The sequence below is a fragment of the Trichoderma camerunense genome, assembly GCF_050948025.1.
Source record: "Trichoderma camerunense strain CBS 138272 chromosome Unknown V8C40scaffold_7, whole genome shotgun sequence".
Taxonomy (NCBI): domain Eukaryota; kingdom Fungi; phylum Ascomycota; class Sordariomycetes; order Hypocreales; family Hypocreaceae; genus Trichoderma; species Trichoderma camerunense.
The window spans coordinates 961,871-979,889 of NW_028145363.1; the positions used below are offsets into that span (position 1 = coordinate 961,871).

At 51.9% G+C, this 18,019-nt stretch overlaps 3 protein-coding genes across 3 annotated transcripts; 1 reads left to right on the forward strand and 2 right to left on the reverse strand.

Moving 5' to 3' along the window:
- Positions 1 to 949: 949 nt before the first annotated feature.
- Positions 950 to 4,723, forward strand: V8C40DRAFT_205582 (uncharacterized protein). Its single transcript, XM_083212042.1, has 2 exons — positions 950 to 3,346; positions 3,419 to 4,723. Exons 1-2 carry the CDS (start codon positions 1,082 to 1,084, stop codon positions 4,292 to 4,294), a joined length of 3,141 nt encoding a protein of 1,046 aa, XP_083074266.1. The 5' UTR covers positions 950 to 1,081; the 3' UTR covers positions 4,295 to 4,723.
- A 15-nt stretch (positions 4,724 to 4,738) lies between these two features.
- Positions 4,739 to 7,858, reverse strand: V8C40DRAFT_242839 (uncharacterized protein). The gene is made up of 4 exons (XM_083215293.1): positions 6,925 to 7,858; positions 6,422 to 6,843; positions 5,238 to 6,361; positions 4,739 to 5,175 (listed from the first exon to the last, which is right to left on the reverse strand). The coding sequence occupies exons 1-4, from the start codon at positions 7,368 to 7,370 to the stop codon at positions 5,083 to 5,085; spliced, it is 2,085 nt and encodes a 694-aa protein (XP_083074267.1). The 5' UTR covers positions 7,371 to 7,858; the 3' UTR covers positions 4,739 to 5,082.
- Positions 7,859 to 9,823: 1,965 nt separating this feature from the next.
- V8C40DRAFT_242845 (ubiquitin-binding TORC1 subunit KOG1) lies at positions 9,824 to 14,769 on the reverse strand. Its single transcript, XM_083215294.1, has 3 exons — positions 14,248 to 14,769; positions 10,492 to 14,096; positions 9,824 to 10,422 (listed from the first exon to the last, which is right to left on the reverse strand). Exons 1-3 carry the CDS (start codon positions 14,629 to 14,631, stop codon positions 10,206 to 10,208), a joined length of 4,206 nt encoding a protein of 1,401 aa, XP_083074268.1. The 5' UTR covers positions 14,632 to 14,769; the 3' UTR covers positions 9,824 to 10,205.
- Positions 14,770 to 18,019: the final 3,250 nt, after the last annotated feature.

Sequence of the window (18,019 nt, forward strand, 5' to 3'; positions counted from 1 at the left end):
ATGACTGCTAAGATTTATGTGATATCCCTACTGCAATAGTGTTGAATGGTGCATGCTGCTACACTGATAGTGAATGAACCGTGCTGCGATGACGTAGCGCTGCTAGATATCAAATAGCCCACTTGGACAAGTCATGGGCATGACAGAGCTTCTAAATGAGGCATCGTGGCGGTGAGAGGCAAATTGAACACGGCGACACCGGCATGGAGTTGGGCGAGGTAGCTCAAATAATAGAAACAAAAGAATGAACAAGCGAGAGGGCTTTGTTATACCATAAGTCTGTGCACTTATTTGATCGTGATATGTGTTGTCAGTGCTTCTTCGAGTATCAGGAATCAAAAGTCGAGAGAGCGCGTCAGCCAAGCCAATGACGACGCCCGGTTGTGGCTGATGCGTGTGAAATTTGGCGGCGCCGTCTCGAGGTACTTAATGACAGTTGCGGCATAGGCTGGAGGTGCTTCCCAGTACAAAAGCTCATGTGGGGGCTACTTATGATACTGCGTTTTTAGGATGGCTTCATAAGTACAGAAATGAAATCAAATGTACTTTATACCCCACGTACGTATGCTAATCCGCCCACGGTTGTACCCTGTAATTTAGAGGCCTACAGTAGAGTGGTGCAGCCCCCAATAGGCCAAGTCCCCAAACCGAGTCGCCAAAGCAGCTGACCACTCTATCGCCTTTTGTTGACAGCTTCACTCTCTCCATTCCCACGCACAAGACCAGGCCGGTCCGTCTTTTGGCCTGCGTACCACCGATTCCCGCCTTTTCACAAAGAACGACGCTCGAGATCCCGACTCTGAACCTCCCAGTCATACGAGAATGCTTTGTGCTGCCACAGCCCCTCCTCAGGGCCCCCGAAAGCCGCTGTCATAGGAAGCACGTCTTTGTCTTTGTCTCGCCTCTCAATGCTTGTCTCCCTGAGATGAAAAGACCAGACCTCGTATCAGATTCGATCCGTGCGCCCCATTGACGCCTGCCCCCTCCACACAACCGGCGACATCACCGCTGAAGCGCCGCACAGCCAACGACGCTGGGCGCCAACCACCACCGACCTCATATCCAACCTCTCCCAACATCGATGACAACGGCAGACCCTATTGATAGCGCGAGGCACCACATGGCCGTGAATGCCAGGCACAGCATGCCGCCTTCGGGCTACGATGGCATGAATGGCGGCTATGGACCTCCCCCAGGCGCAACTGCGCCGCTTCCTCACATCGAGGATATGGTGGCCTTTCCCCAGGACATCAACCCAAACCAAACGATGAAGTCTCTGCTCGAGCAGGCTGAAACAACGCTGGCCAAGTCTGAAATGGGCCGTGAATTTGGGAAACCTGCCCTTGCCTTCAGAGACTACGTCAAAGCCTCGGTCATTGCCGTACAAATCATTCCCTCTCACCGTGAATATGTAGAACTAAAAAGCCGTCGCGACGATTGGAATAGAAGGCACCAGACCCTCTTGAAAAAGATATCCCAACAAAGTGACATATACGAACAAATCAAGCGGGATATCATTGCAGATAATGAGAGAACTGGCGTACGACCAACCCCTCCCGCCTCGACTCAGCAAAAAGCCACCGCAAATACCATATTATCACAGTCCTCCTCGATTCTAGATGCGAGTCCAGAAACACGACAACCTATCAATGGGCAGCAGTCCGAGCCTCGCACAAACGGCTCACCGGGGAAAGTCAAGCCTACTGTGCACCCGAAGCCTCAATCTTTAGCTGGCCATGCCATCAAGCCCGGGCATACCCGGGCCGCCTCCGCTGCCTCGGCCATCTCCTCGACTCAAGCCATGTCGGATCTTGCCGCACGATTTGCTAACCTACGAGGCCCTCAGCCTTCGCCGGGGCAAGATCCTCGCATAAAGACTCACCAGATTGTCCCGCCGCCAAGCAGACCTGCCGGGCCCCGAGATATGCCACCGCCGCGCCCTAAAATATCATTAGATAGCGCAATTCCGGCACTGCCAAAGATGCCAGATGCGATTTACAGTCCTGCGCGGGGTAGCATATCTGGAGAGTCCGCTCGTCTTCCACCCAGCACGCCACGAGGTCCTTACAGCCGTGCCGGATCAATTGTATCCATTGGCAGCGCAACAACCACTCCTTTACCGCAGCAGCAGCAGAGCAATGACTATTTTTCAGCCCAGTCACAAAGTTCTTCTTCTAGAAACGGAAACGTGGATACTCCATACCCCCCAGAGAGTAGTTTCAAGATTCCGGAAGGGGATAGAATTACACCCGAAGAGCTCTTTGAAGCCATGAAAGCAAAGGGTTCTATTTTAATCATAGACGTCCGTGCTCGCGAGGACTTTGATGAGGGCCACATCATGTCATCCTCCACAATATGCATTGACCCCAGCATACTTTCTAGGCCGAATATTTCTGCCGATGAAATAGCTGAGAGCCTGGTTCTGTCCCCAAACCAGGAGCAGATTCAGTTTGAAAGACGAGCCAGTTACGATCTGGTGGTATTTTATGACCAGTACTCAGAAAAGATACCCTCTCCTTGGAATACCGAAGAAGCTGCTCTTTTGTCCTTACATCGCGCCTTAGTACACCTCAGTTACGGACACGAGCTGCGAAATTCCCCAAAGCTGCTCAAAGGCGGGTTGGACGCATGGGTCGATCTTATGGGCTCTGCTTCCCTGCAGTCGACGGCTCCGCCTAAACCCAAGAAGATTTCATTAGTTCGACAAGGTCCATTCCAGCGGCGGCCGTCTCAATATCTGGGAAAGCCACTGAGACCGGACATTGTCAAAGTCTGGCAACAGGCTGTAGAGATTGAAGAAAAGGAGACTGAGACGGCGACAGAGCAGGCCTTTCACCGCTCAACGGAGTCTTTCTTGCGGAGGTTTCCTTCTTTGTCTCTGCAGGAATCAATGACTTCCCCCGCCATTGTTGAACAAAGGACCCCGGGCTACGGCTCGTCTCATCAGGTTGACCTCTATACCGACCTGCCTTCCCCTCCCACAAGACCAGCTCCAGCATTGCCACGATTAAGCTACAGCAGCCTGTCTCAAACGGTTGAAGAGCATGACATGTACGACGAACCAGCTCCGACACCACCGGCGCCGCCACCTTCTGAGAAAGTCTTTTACACCGGTCTAAACAACCCTCACAACTGGTGTTATGCAAACAGTACTCTACAATCATTATTGGCGTCGCCCAATTTTGGGAGAGAGTTGAGCAATTCAGAATGGGTTGAGAGATACTCAGCCCCACGAAAGGACGATGAGAAGATTGATCAACCCCAGCTGATGATTAAAATAATATCAAATCTATTCCATTGGATGACGACGGGAAAGTTCAAAACCATGAAGGCTCAGACGCTAATGGTATGTCATGCTGCTTCTTCTTTTGTAACCATTCGTTCATACCAAGTGCATTGCTGACAAGATTCCTTTTAGGACTATTCCCTCCATCTTTGCCAGCACAGTCAAACCATCTCCAAGTTTGGTGGCAATGGGCAACAGGACGCTCAAGAATTCATGTCCTTTTTATTAGACTACCTCCACGATGAAACCAATTCTCGCCGGAACCTCAAAGGCAACATCCCACAGCCAAGCACGATTCCTCAAGCACGCCTGCAGGCTGCTGTTGAGTATTGGAAGAATTACCAAGAGCTGAACCGATCCATCGTTGATCGCTACTGGCGTGGTCTTGAGCTCTCAACAGTTGACTGCCAACGGTGCCATAAGCAGACACACACATTCTCGACGTTTGACTTGGTTTTCGCGCCCGTCGGTAAGAATCAAGACATTACCCTCGAGGACTCGTTCCGAGAACACAACGTTGTCAACACGCTCGACAACTTTGCATGCGACACGTGCAAGAGAAACACCAAGGCCATGCAAACCACCTGCTTTGCCCGTATGCCTCCCTTGCTGTGCCTGAGCTTCCGCAGATTTGACTTTGACAAATCTGTCGGAGACATAAAGAAGTCGACGAGAAAAGTCACTTGGGACTTTAACGAGATCGACCTCACCCCGTACTTTATGCGAACAGGCGAAAACTCGAGCGACAGGGCCTTTTCGGGACCGTTCAAGTATCAATGCTACGCTGTTATTGTTCACAGCGGCAGCAAGACCGACAACGGACACTATTACGCCTATGTGAGGGACTCGAGCACCCATGATCAGTATGCGTGGTACCGTTGCGAAGATAGCCAGGTCACAAAGGTGCGGATCGGCACCAACGATGCCACTGATTACAAGGAAAACGTGTTTAGATCGGGGCGAGACACGGTTCCTTACCTGGCGTTTTTCAGGAGGAAAGATAGTTGAATGGAGAGGTATGCAACGCAACCCGCCATAGTTCTTTTCTCCTCTTCCCATACCTCCACAACATTTTGTAAGGCATAAATGCACCGAAAGAATCATGTTTACGGGGAGAGCGATAGAAGGAGAAAGAGAAGACGTGAACTTGTACATTTGTTTTTCTTTTTTTCTTCAGTATACTTTGGCGTGCATTGCCTTACCCTTTTTTGAGTGTACCTTTTCTTTTTTTTTTCTACCAATATCCATCGCGCATGTACAGAGCCATTTCTTTGTTGTTATATTACTTGTTCAGCCTGTATGTCAGTGTGTTTTAGCTTTTTACTTTTCTCTCTTGTTGGTTCTTGTATGTTTTAGCACCTTAGGATTTCGGTAGGCGAAAGCATGGCAATGGAGTTTTTACGTTGGAGCACGATGCTTGGCTCTTTTCCCCCCATGATAACTTATACACATCTACTATTGTATTGTAACTGTATTAAACCGGCTTTATTACAATAACATCGAGAAGCATAAGAGAAACAGGAAGGATTAGAGATCAAAAGTGGTATAATGTCATTAATTAAGCCCACGCCCCAAGAGCAGTACAAGAGAGGCAAATTAAATCACGTCGTGCTACATGGCCTGAATCACAACGGCGGTATCAGGTATCATCATCATCCCACCACCTTTCTTCATTCCCATTTACACCAAGCCACCACACCTTTCATCTCTCCCGTCTCTTAGCCTCTTCTCGCCATCTTCAGCACAAAAAAAATCAGAAAAAAAGGATACAAAAGGATTGCGTCTGTAGAGAATATTTAGGGGGCGTGCTTCAAGCACTCATCGATCTGCTTCTTGAAAGCCTCTCGGATGACTTTCCTGTTAAGCTTCTGAGTAGCAGTGACCAAACCCTACAAAAAGAAGAACTGTCAGTATATGCACACAACTCAGCCGATAGAGGATGCAAACTTACGCTGTCAGGGGTCCACTCCGCATCAGTAACAACAACGCCGCCAATCGTCTCCAAACCAGTCAAGCCAGATCGCTTAGCGGTAAGCTGCAGATCCTTGAGAACTGCCGCCTGGACCTTGGGGTCATGGTGCATGCTGTGCTCATCAACGCTAAGCTCTGCCGCCTTGTCAGCCAGAACCTTCTCATTGGCCATGATGATGGCGATGGGGCGGTTGTGCTCCGGATCAGCGTGGATCATGACATTAGCAACCACCTGGGAACCTCGGTAAACAGCCTCCAGCTTCTCCAGGGCAATGTACTCGCCGCCCTGCATCTTCACAAGGTTCTTGACTCGGTCAATGACGCGCAGGTGGCCGTCGGCATCGAACTCGCCAATATCACCAGTCTTGAACCAACCATCAGGGGTAAGAGCTTTGGCAGTCTCTTCGGGGTTGTTGTAGTACTCCTTCATGATGGGCATACCCCTCATCCAAATCTCACCCTGGGGAACCTTGGCATCGGTGGAGTATCCGATTTCGGGAATCGAAACGAGCTTCACTTCAATGGCGCCAGAAACAGGGCCAATGGCGTTGGCAGTGTACTCAAGCGGGTTTCCCAATGAGCCGTTGGCGCAGGTTTCGGTCAAGCCATAGCCAGTCAACATGGGGGCGAGAACGAGGGACAGGAAATGCTTCGTGCTGTCCGAAATACCACTGGCACCGTTCATGGTGAAACGAAGCCGGCCACCCGTCAGCTGTCGAACTTTGCTAAAGACAATGCTGTCGAAAACGCTGGCAAGCGGGAGCTTGTTGCGCGACATGAAGCTCTTGTAGCTGAATGCACCCCAGAATAGCGACTTGAGAACAGGGCTAGAAGATTCCAGCTTCGCCATGACTCCTTTCCTGACAGTCTCCCACACCTGGGGGACACCAACCATGACGGTTGGTCGCAGTTCCCGCATGTCACCAGCGCAGTTCTTCATGGAAGTATCGGAAAGGGTCCTGGGGTTTCCGTATCCCAGGCAGCCACCAATGGACAAGACGAGGTTCTCAAGGGCCATTTCAAAGATGTGCGCAAGAGGAAGATAGGCAAGGACAACCTCCTTGTCGCTAATGGTCTGGCCGACGGAGGCGAGGAGGCCCGTAACTAATATCAGAAAAAGTCAGTATCAAATCATGCCGCTAAGCAACAAGGCTGGCTACATACCTCCCGCAACAAGCGCCTCGTGGGTGATGCAGGCACCCTTGGGGAGGCCAGTGGAACCAGAGGTATACATGACGCAGAAGACGTCGGATGGGTTGCCGGGGCTGGGCTCAACCATGTTCTCCTCGCCGAGCTTGCGGAGGTCCTCCCACGTAATGACGCGGATATCCGGGTTCTCCTTCTGGTAGGCTTCGATCTCGCCGCCGGCAGTGAAGATGCAGTCCTCGTTGACGATGACAGTCCTGACCTTTGATTTGCGGATGGGGCCAGCGGCCGTCTTGAGCAAGTGAGGGTCGACGTACATGGCCTCAGCATCGGTCTGGACGAGCGAGTGCTCAACGCCGCTCTCGCCGAGGGTGTCGTAGGCAGTGACGATGGAGATGCCTTGGGAGGCACAGGCATGGGACATGGAGATCCAGTTCACACTACAAGACGAGAAAAGGGTTCATTGTTAGCGAATTCCACGCCCTGAGAGCATTGGCTCCTGGAATTGCATCATGGCTTACCTGGTTGTGCCGAAGAGGTGCAGCTTGTGAGAGCCGCTGTAGCCCAGCTTGCGCAGGCCGGAACCCAGCTGCAGAACGAGCGTCTCATACTCCTTGAAGGTCAAGAAGTCGAACTTGGACAGCTCAAAGTACTGCCACTCCTTGTCCACCTCGACAACCTGGCCATCGATGTTCTTGGGGACCTTCTTGGTCTCCTTGTGCAGCTCAATGAGCCTCCGGTGGCCCACGGCAAGGTGGTTGGGATACTCGCGGGCACTGCGGCGGACAATGTCGAAGACAGTGTGTACGTCATCGTGAGGAGTGGTGAGAAGGCCGTCCTTGGCTGCTGGGTGGCGACGCGGGATGGTCTCGCCAGGGACTTTTTCGTAGCCGGAAGCTTCGATGGTGAAGGGCGGCTTGCGCACCTGGGTTAAGGGCATGACGCCCACAGTCCAGTCCGTCGTCATCTTGAAGGTTATTGGTGATTGTTTGCTGCGACGAGTGGCCTAGAGGGAGGACGGAAGGGGAGGAAGAGAGGAAGAGACAGGACGCGGAGGAGATTAGAGCAGTCGAAAGGATAACTTTGCTCGTGCCGGGGGAGTTGCAGGGGGGGAGGGGGTGAGGGTCCGGCTTTTGTCTGAGCAGTAGAAGCTTCCCAGCAGTCTGACGGATCTAGAGCTATAAGCAGGAGAGGCAATGAGACACGCTTGACGGCGACGACGAAGCGGGAGAATTCAGAACGAAGGAGTGAGGGGAATCAAGACAGAATAGTTAAGAAATAGGAAGAAGGAAAAGGGAGTTGGGACACAGTTGGGCAATGATGCAGCGCAGTGCAGTGCAGTCCAGGCAGATGCAGGGAGAGAGAGGGAGAGGAGAGCGAGCAAGCTTGGAGGCAATGGAAAGGCAAAGGCAAAAAGCTGGAGGCAGCGCGAGGCAAGGCTAAAGCTTAGGTTGGTTCAAGTTACGTAGCCGGGACTCGCCAGGCCAGGCGGGCGACCAGGGCGGCGTACCGGTACATGTACCTGTTGCACCCAATCCAATGCGAATGGAACATCTTTCTACTGTAATTTAGGGGAGCTCTAGCCACTGCAGGCCATCACAAACGATTGATTGCAGCGCTGCAGTCGCCCACCCCAAGGCCTAGCTCAAGGCAGCTAAGCTGCAACTTGAAGCTGCGCTACTGTGATTGCTCCAAGTCCAACCCACCGACCCCCTGCAAAACCCGACCCAGAGCAACTTGATTTTTGCCGGGTCTGGTGGCGTTCTGGGGGAATTTTGTTGGGTCCAGACGCTGCATGGGTTGTCTGACGCTACTGTAAGCTCGACTGCTTTGCTGGGCTGCTTTTGCTCCCGAGTTCCCCCTCGCCGCGATTTTTATGCCGTGGGGTCCGTGACGTGAGGTATCGGTACTTGTCTTGGTGCCTGTCCTCGTCCATACAAATTAGGTGCTACCTGGTCTTACCTTTACCTTGGGAATTAATGTCAGTTTCCGAGGTACGGATACGGCACCTTGATGTAAGGTAGGTACACGTGTAGATTCCTCCAGCCTCGTGTGCAATGCCAAGTCGATGCCCAGATTATGGGGTAAAGGAGCTGTTCATTGATGATGATCCAATGACAATGATGATGACATACTGCTGCTGAGGTGCAGTAGGAGGGCCAAGGTAGGTAGTGCCGTACCGTAACCGTACCTACACCAAGTGGTCCTCCATGTACCCGTACTTGGTCCCAGCTCGTCGATCTGGCACCACCTTAAATAACGTGCTGTTACTCATACAATAAAACCAGCTCCCCCCAGGCCCGAAACCCGCGAACGAGGTCGAACCTCAGCATTACGAGCAATAGTGAGATTGTGTGACTGAACTGAACTGACTTGACAGCTTACAGGCACTCCAATGGAAAACATCAGCACTTCTCAGCCCATCAGCAGCGACATCCAGCATCGGGCCAACCTTGTTCTGGTGACGCAGCTCCCGAACACCCGAGATGCGGACATGCCATTCAGCCGTGTGCCGCGCCGTGCCGTTTTGCTAAACACCGAGCCTTCCAGCAAAACCTGCATCCAGACATCGTATTCCAGTCCTGCCTACTAATGAATCGGCCATCTCTTTTTTTCCTGCTCTTGCAGCCCCAAGTACATGTGCCCGTTTTCCAGGGTAGGCGCTCACATGCCCTACTCCAAAATGGATGGATGAGAAAACACCCCAACAGTCGCCCAGGCAAACATACCTACTACAGACTCGCCGTCATATGACCCCCAAAACCACAGCAGCTTAAAAACCTACATATTCAATACTAACCTCAAAATACAACAATCTCCAAGCCTCGCTTCCTCTTACCCCTTGGCGAATCTATAGTAGACCACGTTACCTTCAGCCAAGTGGGCTGAGTGCCTTGGCGAGAGAAATAAAGCCAACCAACCAACTAAAAAAGCTCGCCACAGCCTGCAAATTGGAAACAACGTGGTCGAGGCTCATGATCCTCAGTGATTAGTAAACGCCACCTAAAAATCCAACTTCCCTTCATGGGCGCCTTGTCTCGTTGCCCTCTCGATTTCCCGTATTCAGAGAGAGTAAAGGCCAATCTTGCGACATTTTGTAGAACCACAGCGAGTATTTTTCAAAACAAAAGGGCCACTCATCGGAAATTACCTCTTCAGCAGAATACAGCCAACCATGTCCGTTCATGCATGGCGTCCACCCTCTAATAAAAATCCATACGAAATACTACTCTACCAAAGATAAAAAAAATCGAACTGCAGTAGATGCCGAGGCGAAAATCGTTCAGCTGAAATCTTTTTGACAACTTCAACCGAGCTTCGTTACTTTACTTTATATTTGCCATGTGCGCTCTCTCATGCATAATCACATCGCCTCTGCATTTCTACTGCAAGCGAACATCACCAGTCCGATAAACACTGGGATTTCATAAATCAGCGCACTAATGTTCCTCATTATACTAATAATTCATCTGTTGAAAGCTTTACTATGGTAATACTGTTTCCCTCTCTCCCAAACGCCAGAATCCTACCGAGGCCAATCCTCCAAAGCCATTCACATTGAAAAGTCGAGGACACGTCGGGCATTGCCCTTCCGCATGTACAGTATCAATGCATCTATTCAAAGCACGAGGAACCTAGTGGCGGCGTCCCCCCATTCAGCGTCGAACGCTTGATATCATCGAAGAAAAAGAAAATTGAACAAAGAGTTGGTTTATAATCCAGCCAGAAAATGGTAAAAAGGAACATGCTCCATGGGCAAAGGCGCCCTTTCAAAATAAATCTAGCGCCGTGGCCTGGACCACTAAGCAAGCTGCAGCGGCTCAGTCTTCTCACACGTAAATAAGTTAATGTGGTGATCGCCTCGTGCCGCGCATCCAAGAATCGGGTGATGCGGGTGGAATGCCGTGGCAGAAATGGGAGATCCCCGGTTCTGTTGCAGGAAACTTGAGTATGGCTCGAGTCGAGAAAGCTCGTTGCCGTTCAGGTTAAACACTTTGACGACATGCGCAGAGGTGCCTCTATAAACAACCGTGTTAGCTACGATTCACCGCTTGAGAGTTAGGTACGTGAGGAGACGCAAAACTTACACTGAGAATACTGGCAAATGCTCGTGAACGCTTGCCGTCCGCAGAGTGTCCCGAGTCGTCTGGAAGGAATGCAAGGCCTTGTCCATGCGAATATCCCACACCTTGATCTTGCCATTGCGGCTGGCACTTACCAGCTCTCGCTTCCCTCCACGCTGCATGTGCACGCTCTTGATCCATTGACGATCCGACTCGTCCTTCCACTTGCGCACCATGGATTCCTGCGGCTTCAGCCTCGTGTCAAAGACACGGACGGCACCATCACCAAATCCGGCCACAAAGATGTTACCCGTCATCTGGTCCGATGTGAGTGAGGTAACACAAGAGCCAGATCGGGCTGGAATGTCCATTGTGCACGTCTCATGCCCAGCAAACCAGACTCGGATAACCCGAACGTCGCCTGCAACGAGGACGCGTCCCGTCGCCTGCTGCCAGTCGAAAACCATTCCAGAATTGACATTGCTGGGAACCATGTGTGTGAGTGCCCGCCAAGACGTGGCCAGCTCAATGTCTTGCTCCGAGTCGTAATTGCGATACACTCGAATTACGCCATCCGACGATCCGGTCATCAAGATGGCTTGGTCGTCCTCGTTGATGAATTTCATGTCGCTAATCTTGGAACCCTCTGGGTTGCCATTGGAGAATTTATTTAGGCGTCCTTGTTTCTTCCAATCCCAAACGTAAACTGTATTGGCGTCATCTGCCACTGCCAAGTGGTCTTCAAACTGATGGAATGTCATCTTGGCAGGCTGTGCGCCGTTGTTAATGATGCCCAACTGGTTGTTCCATCGGTGAGCGCCAGCAATATGCTTGAGGGGTTGCGTTTCTCTCATGATGGCTTCATTCCTGGCCCTCCGCCACAATCTCTCGTTGTAGTCGGTGCTGCCAGGCTCATCCGCCTCAGTGTTCTTCATCTGGGGTTCACGGAAGTACTCGATTGACCACTCCAGGAACTTGCTCGTGAGTGGCAGGCTTGGTTCCTTGGTCAAGTCGCGCTCCTCATACGAGCCAGAAACAGGCTCGCGGGCATTGTGATATGTTGCCGAGCGGCCAGAGTAGTCATTCTGTTCAGGAGGCGCAGATACACGGTCCGGAGATACCTTTGAAGAAGGCGACTTTGGCGGAATCGGACTGTTGGGAGTGGTAGGGCGAGACTTATCTTCGCTGGTGATGAAGGACTGGAAGAGAAGGCTAGCCGTTCGCCGGAGAAGGCCAGGAGACTGCAATGGCTGGGGGCTGAGAGCGCCGTTAGACCTCGGACCCAAAGAAGCCGTGCTTCTGCTGCGCGACGCCCTGTTTGCCCTTCTCTGAACCTCTCCCATCAAGCCATGAGCTGCCTCACCGAGGCTAGAGTTAATTAAAGCATTGTGGACGTAGTCAATAACCGTCGTAGCCTCCCGCTGCACCTCTGGATGGGGATCAACGCTCAGAATCAAGGCGTGTTTCCAGAACGCCATGTAGACCGTGTTGTGGGAGAGGCCGTGAGCGGTTGGCTTGATGGTCCCGTCTCTCTGTCGGTTATCGGGTCTGGCATAGTGCAGGCCCATCTTGTGATCTTGCCCATCCTCTTGTGGGGGGAATACCAGGTATTCCTTCTCCTCTTGGAGCTGTTCATAGGCGGCAACCAAAAACTTGCTCTCGAAGCGAATGATGAAATGAGACAAGAAGACTAAGAATTCCTTGCGCACAATCGGGCTGCCATCATTTCCCATGTCGAGAATTGTCCAAGCAATCGACTCCTCGATCCGCGCAACCTCTTCCGTCAGGTCAGGGATTCCGAGAAAAGTAGTAAGGGCGTGGATCATGGCCGCCCGTACTTCACAGCATGGATCCTTGGTGAGGAACGCCAGCTTGGCATATGCGTTTTCTCGAATGCCACGCCATTTGGCCTCTGGCAAATCTTGCCACAGCTGGCTGATACATAAACAGGCCCACTGGCGCAAGAGGGGGTTGCCCTCGTTTTGCAGGTGGGCTAGGCAGTAGCTCATGATTTCCGTCTGGTTGCATACCATTTGGCCGTTTCTGTAGCCCTTGCACAGCATTGCCAGGATAAAGGCGCACATGGCCTTGTGCTCATCGCCGTTGACGACGGGCAAGGCCTCGGATGGTTTCAAAATTTGTGCAAAGTAGCTGTATCCACTATCCTTGATCAAATCTTGCTGGCACGAAATATCTACCGCGATGAGTCTTGCCCAGATGAAAACCATGACAGGCTTCAGTTCGGTTGCCGCAGATTGCAGCAATTTCAGAACATAGGGGAAGATGCCAATGCTGAGAGCCAGCTGAACCGACCATGGTCCTAGGTCAAGGAATCTCCCCAACAATATCAAGGCACGTACTCTGTGCTGTTGGCTCAGAAGTACCTGAAGGACGACTGGCAACTGGTCGGGGGGCTTTTGGGCCACAGCGTCACCTCTGGTGAGGTAAACGTCAAAAGCAGTCAGCTGCTCGGTGAAGAAGGACGAATTCTGGTATTCGTAGTCGATACCTTCGTTTTCCTTTCTCTCCAGCATGGGTAGCTGGGCCAGAGCCATGTCGACGGCCAAATCCCACGTCTCCCACAACGGGTGCTGATGAGTGTCTGGCAAGGCAGGGAATGATTGAGGGTGGCATCCATACACAGTCATGATCCTTTGCGCGAGGAGAAAATTTCTGAATAGGGCGGCCACCATCAGGTCTTGCCTGAAGAACTTTCTAAATAGATCCCGAGGCAGCGTAGTCCATGCAATGCTGTCAGTAATGGCAGTAAAGATCCAGTTGAGCTCTCCAAGTGGTGTCCTTCGCTCTTGGAGACGACCTGGGAGCTTCTTGGCGCGTTCAGGACTAATATTCGTCTTGAGAGGATTCTGCAAAACGAAGAACCAGAGTGCCATTTCGATCGGGGTCGTTAGGCATGACGTAAACAGATCGGCCGGGAGCAGTGGGTTGGTCGGAAGATTCTCCTTGACCGCACACGCAGCTAGATGGATATATGGTCTATAGTTTGTCTTGACATAGTGAGGATCCCGCTGTGCGGCTTCCTCCTCCTCTTCGTCGTGCTTGTCAACAAATCGATGATAGTTATTAAGAATGTTGCCGGCCTCTGAACAGTCCCACACGAAGATGGTGGGCGCCTGAAGCCATTGCTGCAAATCGTACAATGAAACTGGGATATACTGAGTATAAGTCTTATTAAACACCCAAATCTCGCCCGACGCCGTTGGTTTTGGCACACCGTGGCCGTTGTAATGTAGCAACACCCGCTCGTCCTTTGCATTGCGACGAAGGGAGATGCAGAATTTTTTCGTCTCTTCAACCGAGGGGTCCAGATACTGCTTGTAACGGGCCCTGATTGCGAGAGTCTCATACTGCGCTTGAAGGGACTTGCCAATATTCTCAAGCGCCTTCTGTATAGGTGGGATGGTGGGATCCGTCCAGGCCTCTAGCTTCGCGCCCGGATTGGTCTTGAGCTGGTCGGGAGGTTCGACACCAATGTTCAAACAAACGGCGAGAGCTGCAGACACCGTCTTAAGCCTGTCTCTTTGGCGCCAATCTTGGAGTTCGTACTGCACCGCCTTGGGCTTGGCAGTGGTTTCGTGCCGCTTATCCGTAAAATACATGTACCAATTCTAGGGTCTAGGGTCAGCATGCTGTCGTGGGCAATACGGGAACGGACCAAGGGTTGGGAGACCGCGAGCCAAGGCCGTGGTGGGGGGAGAGGAGGGGTGTTGAAAGCTTCGAGAAGATAGGGCTGGGATAGGAGAGGATGATGAAACGTACATTCGCAAGCTGAGAAATGATATGTTCCGACTGATAATGGTCTTCAAAACCATGTCTAGCACCCCATTCCTGAATAGCGTCGTCTTCATGGTCTGATTCTTCGGTCTGTCGCGGCGCATATTCGCTCTTTGAGCGCTGGAGGGCTGGTTTTACCGGTCGGATCGGTCGCTCAGGCTCGATGCTGGTGTCGTCTCTCGCATCGCCGGCGACAATGCCATTCTTGCGGCCGGGAGCGCTCGATGGCCGCTTGTCATTCGTCTCGTTGGACTGGGAGTCGCGGTCGGAGCTGCTAGTCGACTGGACCTTGAATCTCGAAGTCTCACCGCCGTTGGTCACTGCGGCGGCGGATGCGTGTGAGCCATTTGCACCGGATCGCTGCGTCATCTCGGCTGGAAGTCCATGAGCCGCGGCTCGCAGCTCGTCTAATCGCGCAGGCAACGGGGTCAGCAGAGGCTGCTGATGGTCGAGATGGGCGGGCGTTGCTTCTCGGAGGCTCGCAGCGCGTTGCTGTGGGTGCCGAGGAGGCGAAGTTTGTTGCGGTTGAGGCAGAGACATGACGGTCGCGGTCTAAAGTGGAGCACGGCACTACGGTATATTCTAAATCATCATATCGAAGCACCCATGTTCAGCGGTGCGAGTGCGCGGAATGGAATGCTGTTTTCATCGGCCGTGAAAATGATGCTGCGGGCGATGAAGGTGATGCACGGCTTTAAAAAGTATGGAGATGGAGGATTTGAATGGTAAAGTCACTTCCAGCCTTGGGGAGGGGAGAGTTTGGGGCGAGGGATGGCTTATTGCTGCCAACTAATAACGTTACGCTGCACCTGTGAAAGTCTATTGCCAGCTGCTAACTGGCCGATGCAGCGGTCGTACAGCCCACAGCCATGCATATGCGCGTCTTCGGGTTGCTATCACAACGAGAAGACGCAGACTGTTACTACCCAAAGCTGGGCTGTCCATTCTATCCAGTCCAGCCCAGCTCTGTGACTGGCGGCTCCAGCGTTTGTTGAAGCCATCCATCCCGCCGCTTGCCGTGGCCCGCCGGAAGCTCTAGAGGTGGGAGGCAAGGCAGCAGGCAGCACTTCGGGAAAAAAAGGTTAAACGCTTATCTCCGTGCCACGGAGTCATGGGGCGTCATTGAAGTTTGGCTATGGCATGTGAATAATCTACTCTGTTGATGGTCTTGCTAGGAGATAGTTGGTGTTTATAGCTATGACACTCAGAGCATGCTGCTTGTGAATAAGCTAAGCGGCAGACACGAGATCAATACTGATGTCGTGGCGATCTAGAGAAAGACGCTAAAAAGCTTATCCCGCAACAAGCCATTCAGGCACCATATTTCACACGAGGCATCCCGATAGAGCTTACCCAGTCGTCATGCATCTGGTTGTTGGGTTATTGAAGCTTTCCCGTTGTTTGTCAGGATCAGCCTCAGCCTCCCCAAGCGGAGGACAGAAAAACCGAGACTAAGGAGATTACGAGCACCTACGCGTTAAATTATACACCTATTCTTTTAAGTATCTGCTATTATACCTATAATTCCCTACTGTATCTATATTTCTCTAGTAACTGCTGCTATATCTACATTCTTCTAGTAACTGCTACTATATTTATATAATAAAGTTCTAATGCTAGCCGAATAGGCGTTCTACGAGTTGGTTAGGTGCTTATATTAGTGAATGTATGTACGTGTTCATTTTGCAGTCTCGCTTTTTCTGACCTGCGCTTGCTCCCCTGACCGGTTTTCGCAAATGTCGACAAAGAGCACGTGATACCCCATGTCTCTAAAATCAAAATGTTTGTTCACAGGCGATCCACGCTGATACTCCTGGTGACTGAGATCCAATTTGACGACAATGGTCGTTGAGCTATTATTAACCATCTGCCTGCAAGCTAAAAGCAAACCAATATATTACGGTAGCACCTTGAGCAGCTGAATGGAACCATTCGCGAGAAAGTGTGGATATCAGCCCGCAGTATGGGAGACCGGTGTAAGTGCCCTGCGAGGTACTTCGTAGCTGATGCTCAGCTACTGTCGGCGCGTTCCGACGAAACAACAATACATGTACCTGAGCTGATGTGAAGATTGCTGGCATCAAGACATGATTGAGACACGCCGCCAAGCAGCACACAGTGTTCCTTTACTTCGATAATGGCCATTTAGGGCTTAGCACTCGAACGAGGAATCTAGATTAGACGGTCTGTGCGCGTATTAGGTTAGAAGCAGCCAAGGCCATTTTGGAGCTCGAAATAGACGCTTCCATTTCTACGAGTCCTTCGTGGTAACGAAATACGCGTGATGCATTAGCCCCAGGTACCTACAGTAGCTCACTTACAAATTCACGCCGACTGGGTCAACAAAGTGCGGGCTTTCTTTGACCTCGAGAGAGAGGGGAAAGAAAAAATTCTTTCACGTCCGTCAATAGAGCATTGATATTTTTAGCTCGCGTGTTGCCCAGACGCATCAAATCTCCCCATTGCTGGGCCGTGTACAGGGTAACAGGAGCAGGCAAATATGATCGACGAGGTTCTGCCCCTGCTGGTGGGCGGCTCACAAACGTGTGCGACTGGGGCAAATCAGCTTGCCGACTCAGCCAAGGCTTTTCCGGGTTAATAGCAACGAGTAGTACTAATAATTGCCCGCGAGATAATAGGGGAGGAAATTGATCAGGAGCATGAAGCCAACCGCGATCAGCATTGGAATTGCCGGGCGGCTACCAAGTGGCATGTACTACAGTATGTACCGACCGGTATGCGGAGCAACCAAGCTGTCGGGAATCAAATGGACGTGAAGAAATCATACGAAATTCTGCAGCAGGTGGCGCATTTCTATTTTCAAGCATAAGGTGCTCGTAGATTATTATTATATCTGACATGTAGCACTTGTTACGGGGTCCGTCTGTCTGCTCCAACCGATGCAGGCACGAGCACGATGAGGTCAGCAGTGGACTCTTTTTCTTTCGCAGACGGGCTTCCAGACGAAACTGCAGAGCATTGGCTCGCCACTTCAGATTGTTCCTTGCGTCAGCCTTCCCGTATCCGACGCTGAAATGCCTGTCGCTGCCCCTCCAGCCCCTTGATTTCTGGCCTGCTCCACATCGTCGCCATCTCCGACCTGCAGAGCGCTACAGCACAGGGACCAAGCGATCTCCGCTGCCTCTGGCGCACCTGCATGTACCCCCCAGGTCACTGCTGTTAGGAGTCCCCCACAACGCCATGCTGAGGCACGGCGGTACGTCAGTACCTACAGGAGGTTAGTGCACATTGGTGAGCCTGCAGCCCCTAAAAATGTTCACTCAAGCACCCCAAGGACCAGCATCGCCCGCTAATTGGCCCGCTGGCCTGGCCCTGGCACTGTGACAGGAGGCCGAAACGCAGCCCAGCACCAGAAACGAACTGAACTGGATGGATACAGTACCTTAGACGCCTCTGCTTTGTCTTTGTCCCCCCGTGCCAGCTCCAATACAATCCATCACCACCAGCAGTCGCTGTGGCTTTTCCCGCCTCGAGTTCAGTCCTCAGCTCTTCTCTCGTTGGGCTTTACTGAGCAATTGCGAGCTGCATCTCCATTCCGCAGGTTCGCGAACGGCAGAGCAAACGAGCGTTGCTGCTTTCACGGATCAAGGCCCTTTTCCTCTTCCCTCCTGCCGCACTCCCGCTGCCCCCCAAAATAGGTGGCCACTGAAATTTCGGCGATACTCCCCCGGATACTTCCCACAGATGCTTGTCCAGCCATCTCGACGCTCGAGCTTCGACCCCCTTCTTTCCTAAC